The sequence below is a fragment of the Triturus cristatus genome, chromosome 9, assembly GCF_964204655.1.
Source record: "Triturus cristatus chromosome 9, aTriCri1.1, whole genome shotgun sequence".
NCBI lineage: Eukaryota > Metazoa > Chordata > Amphibia > Caudata > Salamandridae > Triturus > Triturus cristatus.
In genome coordinates this window covers 276000951-276018302 of record NC_140592.1, presented here as the reverse complement: position 1 = coordinate 276018302, position 17352 = coordinate 276000951, and the positions used below count along the sequence as shown (strand labels likewise).

The following is a 17352-nucleotide window of genomic DNA, read 5'->3' as shown; positions in this document are numbered from 1 at the left end:
AAATGTTGTTACGACAAGCAATGAGCAAGAGAAAAGATGGAATGTATTTTAATAATGAAAGCATATTTGCTAGAGAATGTAATAAGATGCTATAGATATACGTGTTTTCCAGGGCCATTGAGGCTATGTAGACAAACAAAAAAAGAAACTATAGCATTTTTATAAGGCACTAGCTAACCACAGACAATTAAATATATGGTCTCTACCTCTTTCGGCTGTTTTCCGACATGCTGTTGCTGTAGAAGTTGAATCTGCAATTGTTCCTGTTGTTTCTTATAAAACTCTTGAAGCTGCTGCTGCATATAAACAGGAAAAAGCGGTGAGAGAAGCAATGGAGGAGACAATAATATACCACTTTAGGTGTAGTAGACAAGGTAAGATAGGTCGGATAAGAAAACACACACCCTTTTATCAGTAGTAGTCTGACCTTTAGCCAAATTCAGCACACAATGATTTTTCCTGGCATGATCACTTGAAAAGTAATCTGCAAAATGAACTAAAGACAAATCTAGCATTTTCCACACAAACTAATTAAAATAAGGGAAGGCGTGACCTTTGATTGTAAAAACAAAGAGGAAATGCCCTTGAAAAGGGAGCTTGGCAAATTTCGGTTGTGAAACATTGAAGTTGGCCAGAGAGGATCGGGTTAGGGTACAGGGAGTGTTTGACAACTACAAATACAGTACACATGCCTATTCTTGTATGGAGGTGCAAGTTAATGTGTTCAGCTTAGAGGCACACTTGCTTGAAGGGGCAGCGAGGGAACGCCAACAACCGCCTATACGGGGGATATGTTGGATAACACCTCCGGCTGACCAGCCTTTACCACGGTTATTGAATTCAAAATTTGGGGTAAAATGTATTTTGTAGTTGCAAAGTGTATCTTGTGGATACCATTATGAGTGCCTCACAATGCTGACATCAAGTTTGTAAACTTACAGTTGTCTTTGCTGATTAACTGTACACAATAGTGCTTTAAATGGGCTGGTGTCATCAGGTACTGAGTACCTGCACTTTATTCTGAGGAGGAGGGCACCTGCACTGCTCAGCAAAGGTGCACTGATTTTAATTGGAGAGTACCAGCACTTCTCAGAAGCAAATAGGTATGTGCTAGTACAGGGTACCTGCACGTCTAGTTTTCCATTTCAAGCACTGGTACACAGTACTTTGCAATTATAATGAAAACAGAAAAATCACAAGGAGACAACAAAAACACAAACATAACTTGAAAATGGTTTAAAAACCTTCAAAATCTTTCCAAACCAGGCCATTCGTTCTAATCATACACAACTCATTTTCCGGGTGTTTGTCACAAAAGAAATAAAATCAAGAATCTTGTACAAAATTTATTTGATATCTATCAACTACAGTAAGACAGGGAGGAAACGTTGATACAAAAAGGGGCCCTTTATTCGTTTCCTTCAAAGCAAAACTTCTGGGGTACAAATCTTACAAAAAGGGGGTCATTTAAACTTTGCCAAATGGTCAGGGAACAGGTGGCAACATTAATGCCAGACACATTAAAGTAAATGCAGGATCCTCCGAGGACAAAAGGCAAATCCAACAGGCATTTCTAGGCAAGCAAAGCAACCAAACTAACATTAAGCTTTCCCCATGCTTCAGTCATTGTTTGGTTCAGCACTGCAAGTGGTCATATTCCTAAATTAGTCTCTCCCCAGTATTCAAATCAACAAATTTCTCAAAGATTAACACTTCATTTCAAATATATTTTGGGTTAAAAGTTCCAACAGATGCACTCATTTTCCGTTTATCCATACAACTTGTTAAGCAATGCCCATAGACCTAGTAAATTACCACGAGGAGGTCTCAAAGCTGTGTATAAAAAATAAATACTCAGTCCTAACAATCACCATCACCTTCACCTCGGAATCTTATTGGGCACTACAGTAATCCAAAAAACATGCAATGAAATTTCAAGCTGCCATTGCATCAAATCATTCAACTGAATGGAAAAGACAATGCGAAGGGATGGGCAAGGTAAAACTATAAAGGTGACTAGACCACGTCAACATGAGTGGTATAAGCAGCAGTACCACCAGAAAGAGATGGAAAATAATTCTGTCAGTCATGAAGTATATTCGAAACAATAGTGAGTACAGTATTCCCTTAATACAGTGTCCGGTGTCGTCACATAGTTTCTCCAGTTTAATCACCACTTAGGTTCAAGAGTATACAGACGGTGGCAGGACCCTTTCTTTTGAAGCTCGTCTATGCTAGAGTAGGACAAGCCAAATATAAACATAGCATAATCAGCTAAACAGTGATCTCAAAGGAGGAATTTCTGGGGATGCTACAACGACATTGGCTACACCAATTTTAGTCAAATAGACCTTTTCTAGAAACAAAGAATCCAAAGAGAAGGACACTTTCCTACTTTAAGCACACGCACAAACACTAAATCAACTTTGCGTGATGCCAAATGATTATGGTTTACACAAGACTTTCACGCAAGTTCACTGATGCTTAGCTCTGTCACTGGTCATATAAAACAGAAGTAAAAGGAAACCTCTCTGGGCAGAAGCTGTATCATTAAAAAACCAAATCAAACCATGTGTCCGTGTTCTTTGTTACTGTAAGATGAGAGTAGGGAAGGCTCTGCGCTGTTAGGTTAGTAGACTATATGCAAGAATGGTAATCATGTACCCCACCCCCCCCAGAAGGAACTCTGAGTGGGGTCACTGTTCTAAATACTCAAATAAACCATAGGCGCTTAGATGATGTACAGGTTAATTTAAAAGAGTGAAACTGTGGGAAGAATCCTGTGACTGTCCCAAATAGTAATGTTAAGACACCAAGACTATTTAAAAAGATGAGTGGGGGTGTCTCTCTTTTTGTGCATACATGGTAAAGAAATGGCCCACCATGTCATCCCTATCCCCATTATCACGTCAGTGTCACATGGTGGGACTCTTCCTTTTCACCGAAAGAATTTTCATGGTGTCTGTTCCATCGGTTATTTAATTATGTGTTTTGCCCAATCACCCGATTCACAGATTCATCATGCTCTAAGACACTTCGCGCTACACTCTATTAATATATACATATTTTTATTGATCCCGCACAGATTCCAAAGTCCCTTCTACATTTCAGCTTTCATGCCGTGTATTAACGGTTAGATGCTTTTGCCACGCCCCACAGCGTACTACTTCGAACCTGGAATTCTACAACTTTCAACAGAGCCTTCACACCTACAACTCAGACTAAGATACAGCACCAAAAAAGGGGCCATGTCAATATGATTGACATGCATAAATACCATCAAAACACATAAACCTTAATTGCTCTAACGATATTAATGTTATTGAGGCAGTCTGAAGCAATGTTGCAGATCTTCTACAAAAGCATAAGGCTCTCAAAAATCTTTTCCAACACCAATGTGTGCAGCCGGTGATCCAACACAACCACCGCGCATCCTCGATTGTAACCTAGATCTCATTCTTGCAACCAATTAGCAGAAGTGCCGGCGAAGCTGTAAACTGGTAGAAAGAAGGACATTACCTGTTGAAGCATGAGTGCCTGCTGCTGCTGAAGCAAGACCTGGAGCTGCTGAGGATTAAGCACTTGCTGCTGGAGAATCTGTTGCATCTGCTGGGGAGTGATCACTTGAGGTGTCATCATAGCCACTGACACAGGAACCTGGAGCATCAACACAGACACAAAGCAAGAGTCAATCCTCAAACAAAATGCATTTTTAACTTCCAGATTAAATTATACGAATTCATCTTTAAAACATCTGTTTTGGGCGGTTTTTGCAAGGGGGTGGGCCCCATCTATCAAACTAACCACAGACATGCAGGCACTTTCAAGTATTAACATTTTAGGCATTTCATTTTGCGACACACACCCCATGAATAAACCTATCCAAACTGTAAAACTCGAGAATAAAAGTGCACAGAAAAAGATTAAATCTAAAAAGTGAAATAAATGTACAGTCCGATCTCGGCGACAAATCTTTAAAAAACATTAAAGGCAGGTAACTAAAAAAAAAAAAAACACACACACACACACACACACACACACACACACACACACACACACCACTTGTTCCCCACGACAATACTAACAGAGCACCCCAGTTACAGCATATTTTATCATTCTTTAGTCACCCGGAACAGAGATACCTTCCTCGCTTTCATAATACGAGAGATACCATTAAAAGGCGCCTTCCATGACATTTCGGTGACAAACAGCTACCGTGATGAACTTGATAGCATTTCATATTTGCAACTGTTAACACATTTCTGCGCGGGCATCTTTGTAAGGAACCTGCACGCGGTATCTGAAAGGATGATGTCTTGTTCAGATAAAACACTGACATTAAAATGACAGCCTGTCTTGGCCAAGGTTACACAAATTGTATTCACGCGGCTACCTAATGACAATGCTGTGGATCGGGCGAGCTTTCCTGAATGTAATTTAGCTATTCAAAATAATCACCGCACTTGTGTTTAATTTGCAGTCTGCAGGAGAGCCACTTTGTCAACCGACCCAGTGGAAGAAACTATTTCTATAAAACACTAGCAAAAACGTATGAAAATCGACAAAAAAAAGATGGGAAGGAAAAACAAGACAAGACGAGGAGCCTAAGGCTTTGATGTAAAATGCAGAGTACGGCAAGCACTGAACATATGATAACACTACACCGCAAAAACATCAGTTTGCAATGTCTGGTGTCAAATTTGAGCACATTTCTCCTGTACACCGCTGCCTTTAAAACTCCAAAACAATCACCAATCAGCAGATAAAAGAATAAAAACGATTTTGGACGGTGGTAAGCAAAAACCCAGGAACGCAGTAGTAATTGTATTACGCATAATGTCTTCATATGCAGTTTATCTTGACTTTTTCACATGATTTGTCCTGTCATTTGGTTGCCCGGCTCTGGTTCCTAATTTCACAGTCATTATCCACTGATGTCCTGATTTCTCAGCATCACTAATTTTGATGAACTAAAAATGGTTTTTGAAGGTCAGACGCCTGCCTGTGCAGTGCGTGTACTCAGGGACTGTAGGATGGATATACATTTCGGCGTGGCATGAAGGATTTGATCATTGTGTAAAAAAAGGGTTCAAATCTAAAATATGTGTCAAAAAAGGTGATATTTCATCTTGCCTCGATGAAGTAAAATAGGGGCAGGTTTGAGAAAGGACATCACCCGTGTACGTAAACCTGGAGGCGCCCAACTATGCTCATTATGCCATAACATGGCAACTACTCAATTGACTTGGAATCAGAAACTAAGATCTGTATTCCTAGAATTTGTTAATGTTCTATACGTCAGAACTTTCTGAAAAAGACAGAATACATCCTTCCAAGCTGCAGAAAAGTCAAACAATACAATCACAAAAGGAGAAGTTTCTAACCCGTGGTTGAAGGTGCATATACCACAATTTGAATGAACAAGCAAAGCCACAATTAAGCTTTTCTCCCCCAATTCTTAGAAGGTACTCAACACAAATAAAGGTCAGCCAGTTTTGCTATACAGGAGTAGGGAAAGGAAAACACTGGTTCAAACCATAAGTACCGATGATAAGTTCTGGCAAAAGGACAGTGGGTTCACTATCCAAGCCTGGGGTGCTGGATCTGTCAGTCATGAAGAACTTCCCATTTCAAGCAAGCCTTGAAACTAGCAAACTGTTTCAAATTAGGGTTGGAAATACTCAGAAGGATGGAATTTAAAATGCAATTACACCCTTAAGACAAAACAAATACAGCTTGGGAACCTGCCTATCTCTAATATTAAAGATGGCAAGAACACGAAATTAGCTGTGGATTAATGAAAGATAGAATAGCTCAACATTTCCACGTTTATTTTTAAAGATTGTTCTGAAAGCGCAGGGATGCTTAAAAAAGGTACATTCAGTTCTCCTATTCCATAAGATCTAGAGAAAACTTTACCCACAAACTCCTTAGAAGTATGAAAACTTTTAGAACTAAATATGTATGTGGTTTGCCAATAAGGTTTTAAGTGTTAACAATTGAGGTCTCACAAAAGAGATACCTGATGTCATAGTTTTTTTAAGTCCCGTACATGATAAGAAACTTTGAACACGTACAAATGCTGAACATGCTCCATTTCCATTAAGTAAAGCCTATTTCCCGTTTTAAATAGGTGAAGGCCTGAAAAACTGGGAGTCACAAAAAAAACTAATCTCAACCAGAAAGGCCTTAATTGGTGATAGGCAAGCACTGTTTCCTCCCAATGTGTTTTGACTGGCTATATACAAGGCCACTGGAAGGGGAGGGTCAAATTATGTGGCAAGATTAAGTTATGCTGCAAGAAAAAGGCAAATTATGCGGCATAATTCGCCACATTTTGTGATAGTATTACCTCATAATTTTGACATTTTTACACTGTCTGGACATTGGCTGCACCTCATTAGTACCATTTTAAAATGCAATAAGCAAAAGATAGGTGACCGATCGGTCAACCTTTGAAAAGGGTCTTCCACTACACGGCAACACGTCGCTGCATTTTTGGTAACTTTTGAACCATCTGAGCTAGAAATAAAATGTATTTTTTGTCAAAATCTGCAGACTGTACAGCAAATGAGAGATTATGTGACAAATGCAGTAAATCTATAATTATGTGAACAACGCAGCGGTCGCACAATCACATAATTCAAGATGGCCCTGGCTGTATGTTGGAGTTATGTGCCCTTTAGCCTGACTTTACATAAGACTTAAGCCTGCAATCAAGAGAAGACAACATAGGAAATGGAAAATCCACTGACTGAGAAAACAATATGGACCTCTTAAGAGAGTTTAATAGCTCTAGCCCCACACTTCACCCAAGCAAAAACTGAACTATGATCAGGCTTTTGCAATTTGCATATTAGTCTCAATGTGCATGAAAACTTAAAACATCGATCGGCCCATATGAAAGGCAAGACGGTCAAAACCAATATCAGCATTCTGAGCGGCTTCTCATCTTAAGCCTATTTCCACACCTGCAAATTGCTGCCTGGGACTTTCCCTTTCACTCTCTAATTTTCTTAAATCAGAATTACCTTAAGTCTGTGCACCAAGATATTTATTTTCTGGACATGCACACTGCTGCTCATGCCCCAGTAGATCTAAGCTGAAGAGCACATGCTAATATGTGGAAGTGGTAAGAGTTATGGATCGCACATTCACCGGGCTCCCGCTCTGTGCCTAACCGGTCTGTGTAGCTAGTCGCTGGTAATGCTAGGACGCACAGGGCGTGCAGCACCCTCAATAGGCTATTATCGCCCACACTTTATTACCCATTACTACCGAGGTCATTAGCGGGAAGAGTGATGGCACTGGTCTTAACCTATTGATCACTGTAACTACTCTCATTTAATCCTGTGCTCAATGCCTGCAAAGCTGCGAAAGGCACACCAGAGAGAGTGCTTTAGTGGCGAGAAATACAGTCACAGCTTTGAAATTACACTTTGATTCATAAAATCCAGCCAGTGGTTTAAATCAATAGTGTTTAAAACAGTCATGTAAGTTCTTAACTACAGTCCTCTAATATTTACGAGTCGCTTTCTAAGCACAGTCCACCAAACTGTAACGTCATCTGAGACGGCATCCAACAGACTTGGCAGCCCTTAAGTTGCAGCTCTTATGTTTGATTTTTGTTTTCTTCATGAACCCTTGCTCAGAAATCCCAGGCTGTTGCATTATTTTAGATGTGTACGCAAACAACAAATGCATAAAGCTACCAGCGCAAAGTGTTCAACCTCAGATCATGTTTGCAGACTGAGCATGTGTCTTCGAAATGAACTGTGCCAGTGTGCGCTCATGAAGAGCTCAAGGCACAGCTGACAACACCAAGGTCTCAAAACACAAACCTACTCAACATGCACTAGGTCATAAACAAGGGAGCAAGCATTGACCAATGTCCAGGCAATGGAAGCACCTTGGTACTCAGCAAGGCAGATCTTCTATGGGTCCCATTATCAGTTCAGACCAAGATCTACCAGGACTCAGCACAGTTTCCTTCTAGGCCAGCTACAGTCACATCACAAGTCACCACATTTTCATCTATAAACCTGTGCGTGTCCTTTTCCACTCTCCAACATCCAATCAATGTAAGTGACCCAAATAATTCAATTTAATGCTCTGGAACTGCCACTAGAGAGGCACCAGAAAAAGAAGGAAAGGAAAGAGTGCATTTTGCTTGGCAGCAATTACAGAAGAATAAACGAAGTGGTTGACTGACGCATGCGATTAGCAAATGGTAAAAAAAAAAAACCACAGTAATTGTTGAGGTTATATGGAAATGCACCCTTCCTTTCTGTTCTACAGATGGTAAACTGCTGAGGTTGAACTTGTATCAATAGGGTGTGGTAGACACCCAGGTGCAAACAATCCTGGCAGGGTTGGTAAAAATACAGCTGCGCGCCGACTATTGGAAGCCTGCTTGCACGGACCTGTTGGCATCTTCATTATAAACAGCAACCGACAACAAACATGACTTTAACACTGACAATAGCTTTCACGAGGCTGTTCTCATCATAAGGCTCTGCAAGATATAGGCTGCCAAGTATGCAGACACAATCTAGAAAATACATGTTATGTCTACTACACGGAAGAGCACACATCCTGTTGTGCAATATATTGACGACAAGCTTATTAAAAGGAATTAAGTACACTCCCATAAACATGAGCTAAACACAGAACATTGTGTCAAAAGAAAATGTAAGGGTGCAAAACCAATGATGATGGGCATGATGACTACCTCAATACCTCAAATGTGAGCGGGATGGAGTTGCGTTGAGAAAGGGTCCCATGGCATGTACCAACTGCAAGTGTAATGAGATGCACGATCCTTGCAGGATGGTGCTTAAGGACACTTGCTACAACCACACTTGTTTATGAGGCCACACTACTCAATCAGATGAGGAATGCATCAGAACTTAGTAAATGTGTTTTGAAAATTCAAACAAAATGTAACATTCTTGTAAGATCATGTTTTTAGCTTTAACGAAAAGCACGGAATCACTTGATAAAATTGCAAGTGTTATTGGTGCCACAGACTTAAATACAGGTATGTATGGGTGGGAATTAGATAACGGTCAAAGAAAGGGTATGGTATGAAAACCTCATGGAAAGGGTGCAGAATATAAAGTATGAATTTCATGCATGATACGACCAAGAAACTTGGGCAATAACCCGCTGAACAAAATCAATGCCCAGTCTGCAGCAAATTAGCCAGATTGGCTATAACAATGAAAGATTGTCTAAGCATAAAACACAGAACCACCCCAAAAAATGGAAAACTGCTTCTCCAGCCGAATAATGTAGAACTGATTAAATGGATACACGATCCAACAGACCTCCCCTGCTTATGCTGCTGGCCAGGAGATGCACACATCGCGCATAACTTGTACCGCCAGAGTACAATGCAGTGTGGCTTTGTGGCCTCTAGGAACCGAAAGCTCCTAATTTTATCAATTTAGTAATTTTAGGTCTCATTCTGAATATGAGCAAGAATTTCACTTTTGGCCTTACTCATGCAGACACCAGCATCTCTTTTGTCAACACCAGTCAACGTTCCTCAGTGCATTAAGCCACTACACAACTGTACCAACTAAAACAGAAATATAGAAAACATCAAGGAAATTTCAAACAAAAACCAAAAACAAAACGAATGCTGTCTTTTTCTCATATTAAAGAAATGGGTATCCGTTTCATTAAAATCACTTGTGGAAATACCATGATCAGCTTAATATCAAAATTTCCACCCGTCACTACCTTTATGCAGAAAGGTTTCCGTAAATGAAATCTCAAATACTTGCTTATTTAGACCATTTATCAGTCAAACAACCGATCGGGTCCGCCCCTTCTCATGCATTTCAGGCTTCCCATTACCTGCCAGGTTAATTATTTTGCTACAGTAAACATTAGTTTCATTTTTACAAAAATGCAAGACTGAAAATAATTAAAATCTCCTTACATCTGGGCTTGCATTAATGGAAAAAAAAGATACATCACAAACCAGTCATTTAGCAAGCAGTGATCTTTTGAACCTCGCAGTTATTGTTTTTGCCAAGCTAAGTGTTTCATCTTCTTTCCGCGTGTAGGAGGAATGGAAACCAATGCACAGGAGTGTAACTGTAAAGTCATGCCTGCGGAAAGCTTAGCTAGCAGTCACAATACGCTCATCGTTTGCGTCAGTGTATTGATCGTCACACTTCAATATGAATAAATAATTTGTTTTGAGATGCTCCTTGGCAAATGTCTATGTAATAGCAGGTGTTACTTGGAACCAAGTCACTGGTATTGATTGTAGCAAATGTAGAATTAACATAGACTGGTTTGTCCAGCAGCATTTGAACCTGTGGCATGCAAGATACAAAAAGATAATGGTAGCAGGTATATAGACCTATTAAGCAACAATGTCAAATGTAGCTTATTGTAACCCATTTAATTGATCCAATAACACACAGCCCACACAAATAAGCGTCACTTGTGCACAATGATATGATAAGCCGCAAGAAATGGCATTGTAGACCTTTAAAAAAAAAACAAAAAAGGAAATGGATAGGATGTAATGCACTTAAAAGAAGAACTGCTGAAAAGTTCATGGTTGTCAGATCAACGACCCAGAGAGAGGAGTCGAGAAACACAGGATTTTTGGACTGCCAGCAACTTTGAATAAGCTCATCATCAGGCCTACGGACTAACCAAGAATTACCGTACAGGCTTCAATAGAGCTGATGTGAAAATAAATTCCTGCAAAACGTATTAAAACAGGTTGGATGTAATGGTATCCATTCCCTTTGAGATGTTAATCTAGGCGTTACTTAATTTGGAATTATTATATTAAAAGTATGCAGAAATTGTAGTTGCCTAAAATGTGCAGCTTCTCACACCTACCAGAGACACCTTGATCTGTACATCACAGCCGAATACGAGGGTGAAAATTAGAGTCTAATGAGAAAACATCAGTTGCCTCTTTGACAATCTTGCCATTCGCTGATTTACTCCTAATGAAGACACACTCCAACCAGCAAGCTCTCTACATGCTAAAGGTCAAAACATGTTCAAAAATGCCTAGCAGATTCAAGGCAAATAGGAAGGAACCCTCTCATAAAGTGGCGTGGCAATTAGAGTAATTGTGCAAAGAGCCATATTCTGTAAAAAGTAAAAAGAAATTAAGCTGCCACTGCCATAACAGGTTAGATGAAAATTTAATGTATTCTCCCTCGTGTCATCGTGTTTTGTCAAGACATCAAATGGAATTGGAAAGTACAAAATAACAAGCCCCTGAGAAATCACAGGAACCGACCTTTTTGATGTTGTTGGTTTACCTTGTTCTCGGATATTTGAACAATGACGTCTCGGATTTAAAGCGGGGGGGGTCAGTCTTACATGCAGAGTCCTGCGTCAGGTAGCGCATACAGCTGGAAGTAATCCGTCACCTCATCAGCGGCAAATTTTTGACATCACCCCCAACCTGCTCAAGAAAATGTTGCAATGACCACAGCTGGATATATCAGGTTGTTACCAAAGAGAATTTTGTGACCAAAAACCACACAAAATTGATGAGTGTGGTACAGTTGGGGGCGTATGTATGAGGCAAATCTTAAGGAGGGACCTTCTCGCTAAACATTTTGTAGGGTCATCTGAAAGCTAGTTATCACTAGAAACAATTTGAAGCTTCAACTGGGTGAGGTGGTAGGTGGGATACAGGTTTGCCGCTCTTGCAATCGTTTATGTGGCTGACCATACATGCTGGACCTTAGTCGGCTACCCATCCTGCTAGAGGTGGGCTTTAAGCGGGATGTAAGGATGCAGCTACCCTGCTGTACGCATTTCTTGCATCTGGTAGCTCTTGTCCTGCACAGCGGAAACAAGTAAGGCAAAAGGCATTTGCGGAAGACTGCTTCTTAACTCAACAGTAAACTACACCCTACAGTTTCCAGTAACCCAGACCTGCCCTGGATAAAATAAACAGACAGCTTAAAAAGCAGCCAAGTCTTCGGCTACACAATAACACATTAAGCTGACGGTGTCAAGCCTTTCCCACAACCGAGCTGTGCAGGTGTGGAGAGCTCGCTCTCCTCCACCCATCTGTTTATTTTCCTAAACAAAGTACTGACAAGAAAATCAATAACTGCTCTCGCACGCCATAACATTTGTTATAAATTAAAAGACAAGCAACAGGACTCTCCCAGTCTGTCAAATCCTCTAAAAATAAGCCGAGTGCATGAAAGAAAAGGCAGATTAAAGTAACATCAGTTTCTTTACCAGCATCCCAAAAATTGCATATTTAAGAGGTGGTTTGTTCCTCAGCATACTTTTAAGAAGGATTCCAGCTGTAAACACGGAAAGCAAAAAACAGCACAGTGTGCCTCGACTTTGAATCTTTCTGAACATGCACAGTGAGAGGGACACCTCAATGCATCGTGTTTCAATGTTTATGGGCACGAGCTATGTATGCCACATGGCAGCAGCCTTCTGGCACAAACAACTTTATGAACCAACAAACATTGTCAGTTTAAAGTCACTGATTATTTGTCCACTACTCAAGGGTAAATGGGGGCATATGATACACAATAATCACCATGAATAATGTGCACGCTGCCATACAAACCAAAGGCGCCGTATATCCCCTAAAAAGACATCACTTTAAAAGGACTGCTCTGCGACCACCCTGGGTGCGCAGCGCACCAGCCACAACTGAAAACCACGCAACGAGAAACAGCCAAAGCAGGGCAACCCACAGCCATGAGCGGAAAACCGAGATTGGCGTTTCTAGCACTTAAAGGTACCTGGTCGATAAAGCGAATGAAATAATAGTCATATTAAATGAAAGCTCTTATTCAGACATGTTGACGACTGGTATAAAATTTAGGAGCAAGGATAATTATAAAAACTTTGTAGACAGACAGGTGCCAGTCATGTTGGACAGCTACCAACTAACTCGAAATCCAAAGTTAATGTTTCAATCTCCCAAATTCATCAGCAGCCAAACTTGGACACTTTATTGCAATTTTCCACATCATCTGCTCTTAGCAGCTGACATGTCAGCGCCCTTCATTTTTAGCCCCGGATTTGTTAGTCAGTCATTTTGCTACTATAAATACTGCTTGAGCGTGTTTTGTGCCAAAGTGGAGGTGCATTTAGCTGTGTTGTGAGGTATATTTTAACAAAACTAATCAAGCCAGCCCTCAGACTCGTGAGCTGCCGATGATTTATGATTTACCGGCTCAGCGAGGTTTTGCAACGCTGCTTGCCTTCAGATGCGTTATTTGAGATTTAATTAAGATCACAGCCTCTAAAATCCCTGTCAAATTAAAATTCACGGAAAACAATGGATTCCATATCCTCCCGCAGATTGCGCCCGTCCCATGCGTTGAACTAACAACACAAATGAATCGCCGTTTCCATGGCGTCAGACACTGGCTCCCCGATGTTGTTTGCTTTTGACACACACGTTGTTGTTGTTTTCTGCAGGGAGCGCCCTCCCTGCCCTCCACCAACAACAGCAGATCTCTGGAGCCCAGAAACAATACTGAGGAAAAACAGCGCGGAGCAGCCGGCACAGCGCTGCTCACACGTTTTAGCCGAGGGGCCACCGCGCTGTGCTAAAAATCAGGAATCGGCCCCCTCGAGAGGCCTGTCAGCCTAACACGCGGGTCCCACATCTGGCCACTTTACACGCTTTATAGCCTCTGACCAACTTCCCAAAAACAAAAGTGCAGGCACCGTGATTTCTGCCGGGTGTCCTCCCGTCTAGTGTTTCTTGACGTGCAAAAACCTTTACTTCTGATAATTTGTGAATATGTTTATATTTTCGCGGAGTTATGACATTTTTTTGATGTCAAGGATTTTCTATTTTCTTGCCTTATCGCGAGATCTGATTAATACTCTCGGGCTCTGGAAGTGACAGGTGCTGGCAATCTCCTCCCTGGCAGACCGCTGCACAAAGTAACTGTCTTTGCCTGAAAGGGCTAATGCGCTCCTAATGAACAATAAATCACGTTTGATTATAAAGTGTCAGGCCAATCCCTTCTCCGCTCGGCCCCTCGGAGGCCAGCCCAGCAGCCATCTCTGTGCCCTCGGTGGGTGCTCCCGGGCGCCTCGCTCCCTCACTCAAAAGTCCACCCAGCCACGAAAAGTGCCAAAACTAACATGAAACAAAGAAAAGCCCTTAAAAGTCCCGCTTTTACACTCAAAACAAACTACCGGTCTAACTAATGCATGTGCCTAGTTTGCTAGGGTTCCCAGTTTTACAAAAAACGTGCACTAAACTACAGCCATGAAATAAAATGAAGCATGCAGTCACTTTAATGCAGAATGTAGAAAAAAACGTTAACCAAGAAAAACAAGCGCTGGTAACATACTCTGAGGTGAAGATACTATTCAACATTTACATCTCAATTTTTTCAGGCATAAATAAAAAAATTGTTTAAAAAAAAACTTACATTTGGAATCATTTTCCCACTTTTCGCGTTAAATATCCGGAGACATGTCATTTAAACGTGAAGTCTGTGTCCCTTTCCGAGTGAAAAACGAGACGAGTCAACACGCATCGCTTGCTGGGAGGGTGGGAGACGCTTCCCCTGTCTGCCAAACGCTGTGTATCGTTGCGCTACAAGCTCGCAACTTACTTTCCACTCACAAAGAGGCAGGGCACGAAGGAGTTAATCCCGAAGAGGAAGAGTGTGCACTTTGCTCTAAACCTGCCTCCCACTTCCTAAATCCCCTCCCTCCTCCCTCAAAATATGAAGAAAAAAAAAATCAGTTCAGAGCACCGAAATCGCGCAGGGTTAACACTCCAGTTTAGATCCTGTTACAACAAATATTCCCCGAGTCTCAAGCACAGCCCGGTGTCAAAAAACACACAAAAAAATCGCTCGACTCAGAAGCATGTCACATGGCAAACTGGGCAGCAAACAAATAGGAGACCGTGCTGTGAAATTCAAACCCAGGCGAGCGCACGCACACAGCCTGGGCAGCCAATTCAAACCCAGGCGAGCGCACGCACACAGCCTGGACTGGACAGCCCAGAGAGGAGCGAGCCCGCAGCAGCAGCATCGTGGGCACGCAGCAAACAATAAGCAACGCTGCTGCTCTCGCTTATGTTTCACTTAGAAGCGTTTGTAATCAGTTACAAACGAGCCCGCGAGCCAGCAGTCGCCCGTGAAGCTAGTGCAACCGGCGCGAGCTGTAAACACTGCTCCGCCTCGTGCGCACCGGCCCCGCGCGGCTGCAAACGTGAAATAAGACAAAGATTTACAAACATATTGTCTCCCGGGCAGCGGCAGCATGTGGGGCCAGCGCGAGCGCCTCTCCCCCCCGCCGCCACCAGGGCTCCCGGAGCCGTGGCTGCTCCGGGGAGACTGTAAACTACTTGGTAAACAGATGGCTGCGAATACAATTTAAACGCGCAGCGCCCCTTTTTCCTCACTTACACAAAATTAACCTGTCAAGTTTTACGCGGGGAAGACACGCACACATAAAAAAAATATCACAAAATCAATCATATTGACAAACCTGACAAACTCCATTTAGCTGCCACCACAAACAGAGTGCTGGGCCATGAAGCTCTATTAAGGGCTGCCTGGTGTACAGTCTTCGACGTCCTCAGGTTACAGACAGATTGCACGCGCAAGGGTGCTTCTGGGCTGACAAGATGCAAAACTACCCAATCAGCCACGCCCTGCTCCACCAATCACAACCAGCCTCTAAACAGAATCAGTTCAAACACTCCACACAATGGGCCTCCTCTTTCCACTGACGGCAGGTGAAATAATGCTTTTGTGAGGAAAAAACGCGTTTCTCTCTAAAGTAACAGTAGTTAAATGCTGTTAACCCTCTGACCCAACTCTTCGGTGCATAGAGAGCGGCACATATATTAATGTAACTATTAAAAAGCAACTCATGTTATACAAACACTTTGTTTACAGATTTCGCCTGTAACATGCAGAAAGAGGAAAATACCCCCCCCCCCCCAAAAAAAAAGAGTGGGCGCACAATCTCTAATTAACATCCTGGATTATGTTTTTTTTATTTATTTGCCTCAATTCCCTGGTTAAACACATCAAAATTGAATATTAAAAAATAAACATTTGCAACAAACACAAATACAATGTTTCCTGTGTTTCTAGCGTTTAAAAGCATTCTTAACATTTCGAGTATGATTTGCACCGACACAGGAAACATAATTTAGAAATCTACGTGTTTATCTTCTAAACAGTTATAGGTATCGGACATTCGGAATATATTCTTTATCTGGACAAGACAAAGAGGGCGCTTTAAATAGAGATCAGTGATGTTTGTTGGCGGTAATGTGGTATCACATACACAATCTGCACTCACCATCAAAGATCACACTTCTGGCGTTTATTTGACAGCTTTGCGAGGGAGGGGGCGTGGGAGTGAGCCGAGTGACAATAGGTCCAAAGGCAGAAAATACACCTCCAGTGCAGTGATGTATTTATACACTTGATTACGTGGTTACATATAGGCACCAGCAGCCATTTGGGCACCTTTCAACTTTATATATGTAAAGGAAATAGCTCTACTTCTATTAAACACAGGTTAACATAGATAATGTCTCAGTTTCTTAGAGTTATTACAAATATGTGTATACTTAAATCCACAGCGACTGCTATTAGAATTGCGGGGATTACGCATTCTACGTCTTTGCTATTTCATCTATTTTAGGTTTGGGCTATTTTACCATCTGATGCGGAGGACTGCACATTAAATGGAACTGCTATTTTTGAGGAAAACCAAACGTTTGACACAATACCTTGTATTCGACTACAACCTTTAAACGGTTCCCAAGTTCGAAGTGACAGGGTGGCAAATGGTAATAATAAAAAAAAAAACTTTATTCCCAAAAGTGTTAGTTTGTCAAATACCGTTGTTGATTGGATATTTACATTTGCACATGGCGGACAATTCTCGTCCACTTTTTAAATATACATACACAATGTAAAGGACGGGCAAGCAGGCCCAATTAATTTCATACAATCCCCTCCCTGGCCACAAACGGAACGGATAAAGGGGAAGGACACATAGGTGAAAATAGAGAATTGTTCAATTAATACAGATTCTGAATGTAGTGCAATGAAACAACTAGTAATTGGTGCCATATTTGAATATCGCTCTGTGGCTGCACTCAGCAGCTCGGTGAAATGTAATGCACCTGGTTATTTCACGCCGCGTGTCAAAACAATCAAAGTTGGTCTCCTAATATGAGCATTTTCCACTGTCTCAAACTGAACTTTGTACAATTGTACCAAAAGAAACAATGCTCAGTCTACTGACCTGTGCAGCTGTAGGAACAGGTTCTATGGCAGACATCAGAGTAGAAGTTAAAGGCACTCCAACTTAACATAG

The 17352-nt window shown here is 41.5% G+C and overlaps 1 protein-coding gene across 42 annotated transcripts in view; it reads right to left on the bottom strand.

Annotated features, from left to right (window-relative positions):
• The window catches only part of FOXP1 (forkhead box P1), a 1129017-nt gene that overhangs the window by 140394 nt on the left and 971271 nt on the right, over positions 1 to 17352 (bottom strand). For 15 of the 42 annotated variants that reach the window (XM_085624906.1, XM_085624905.1, XM_085624913.1 and 12 more), the window contains 2 exons: positions 3520 to 3657; positions 207 to 296 (listed from right to left, as the gene is read on the bottom strand). In XM_085624906.1, the coding sequence (XP_085481032.1) occupies positions 207 to 296; positions 3520 to 3657 (228 nt within the window). Of the gene's footprint in view, positions 1 to 206; positions 297 to 3519; positions 3658 to 11306; positions 11453 to 14426; positions 15338 to 15498; positions 15628 to 17352 lie in introns of those variants that run through there. The other 27 variants (XM_085624911.1, XM_085624920.1, XM_085624923.1 and 24 more) reach the window with 14 other exon arrangements.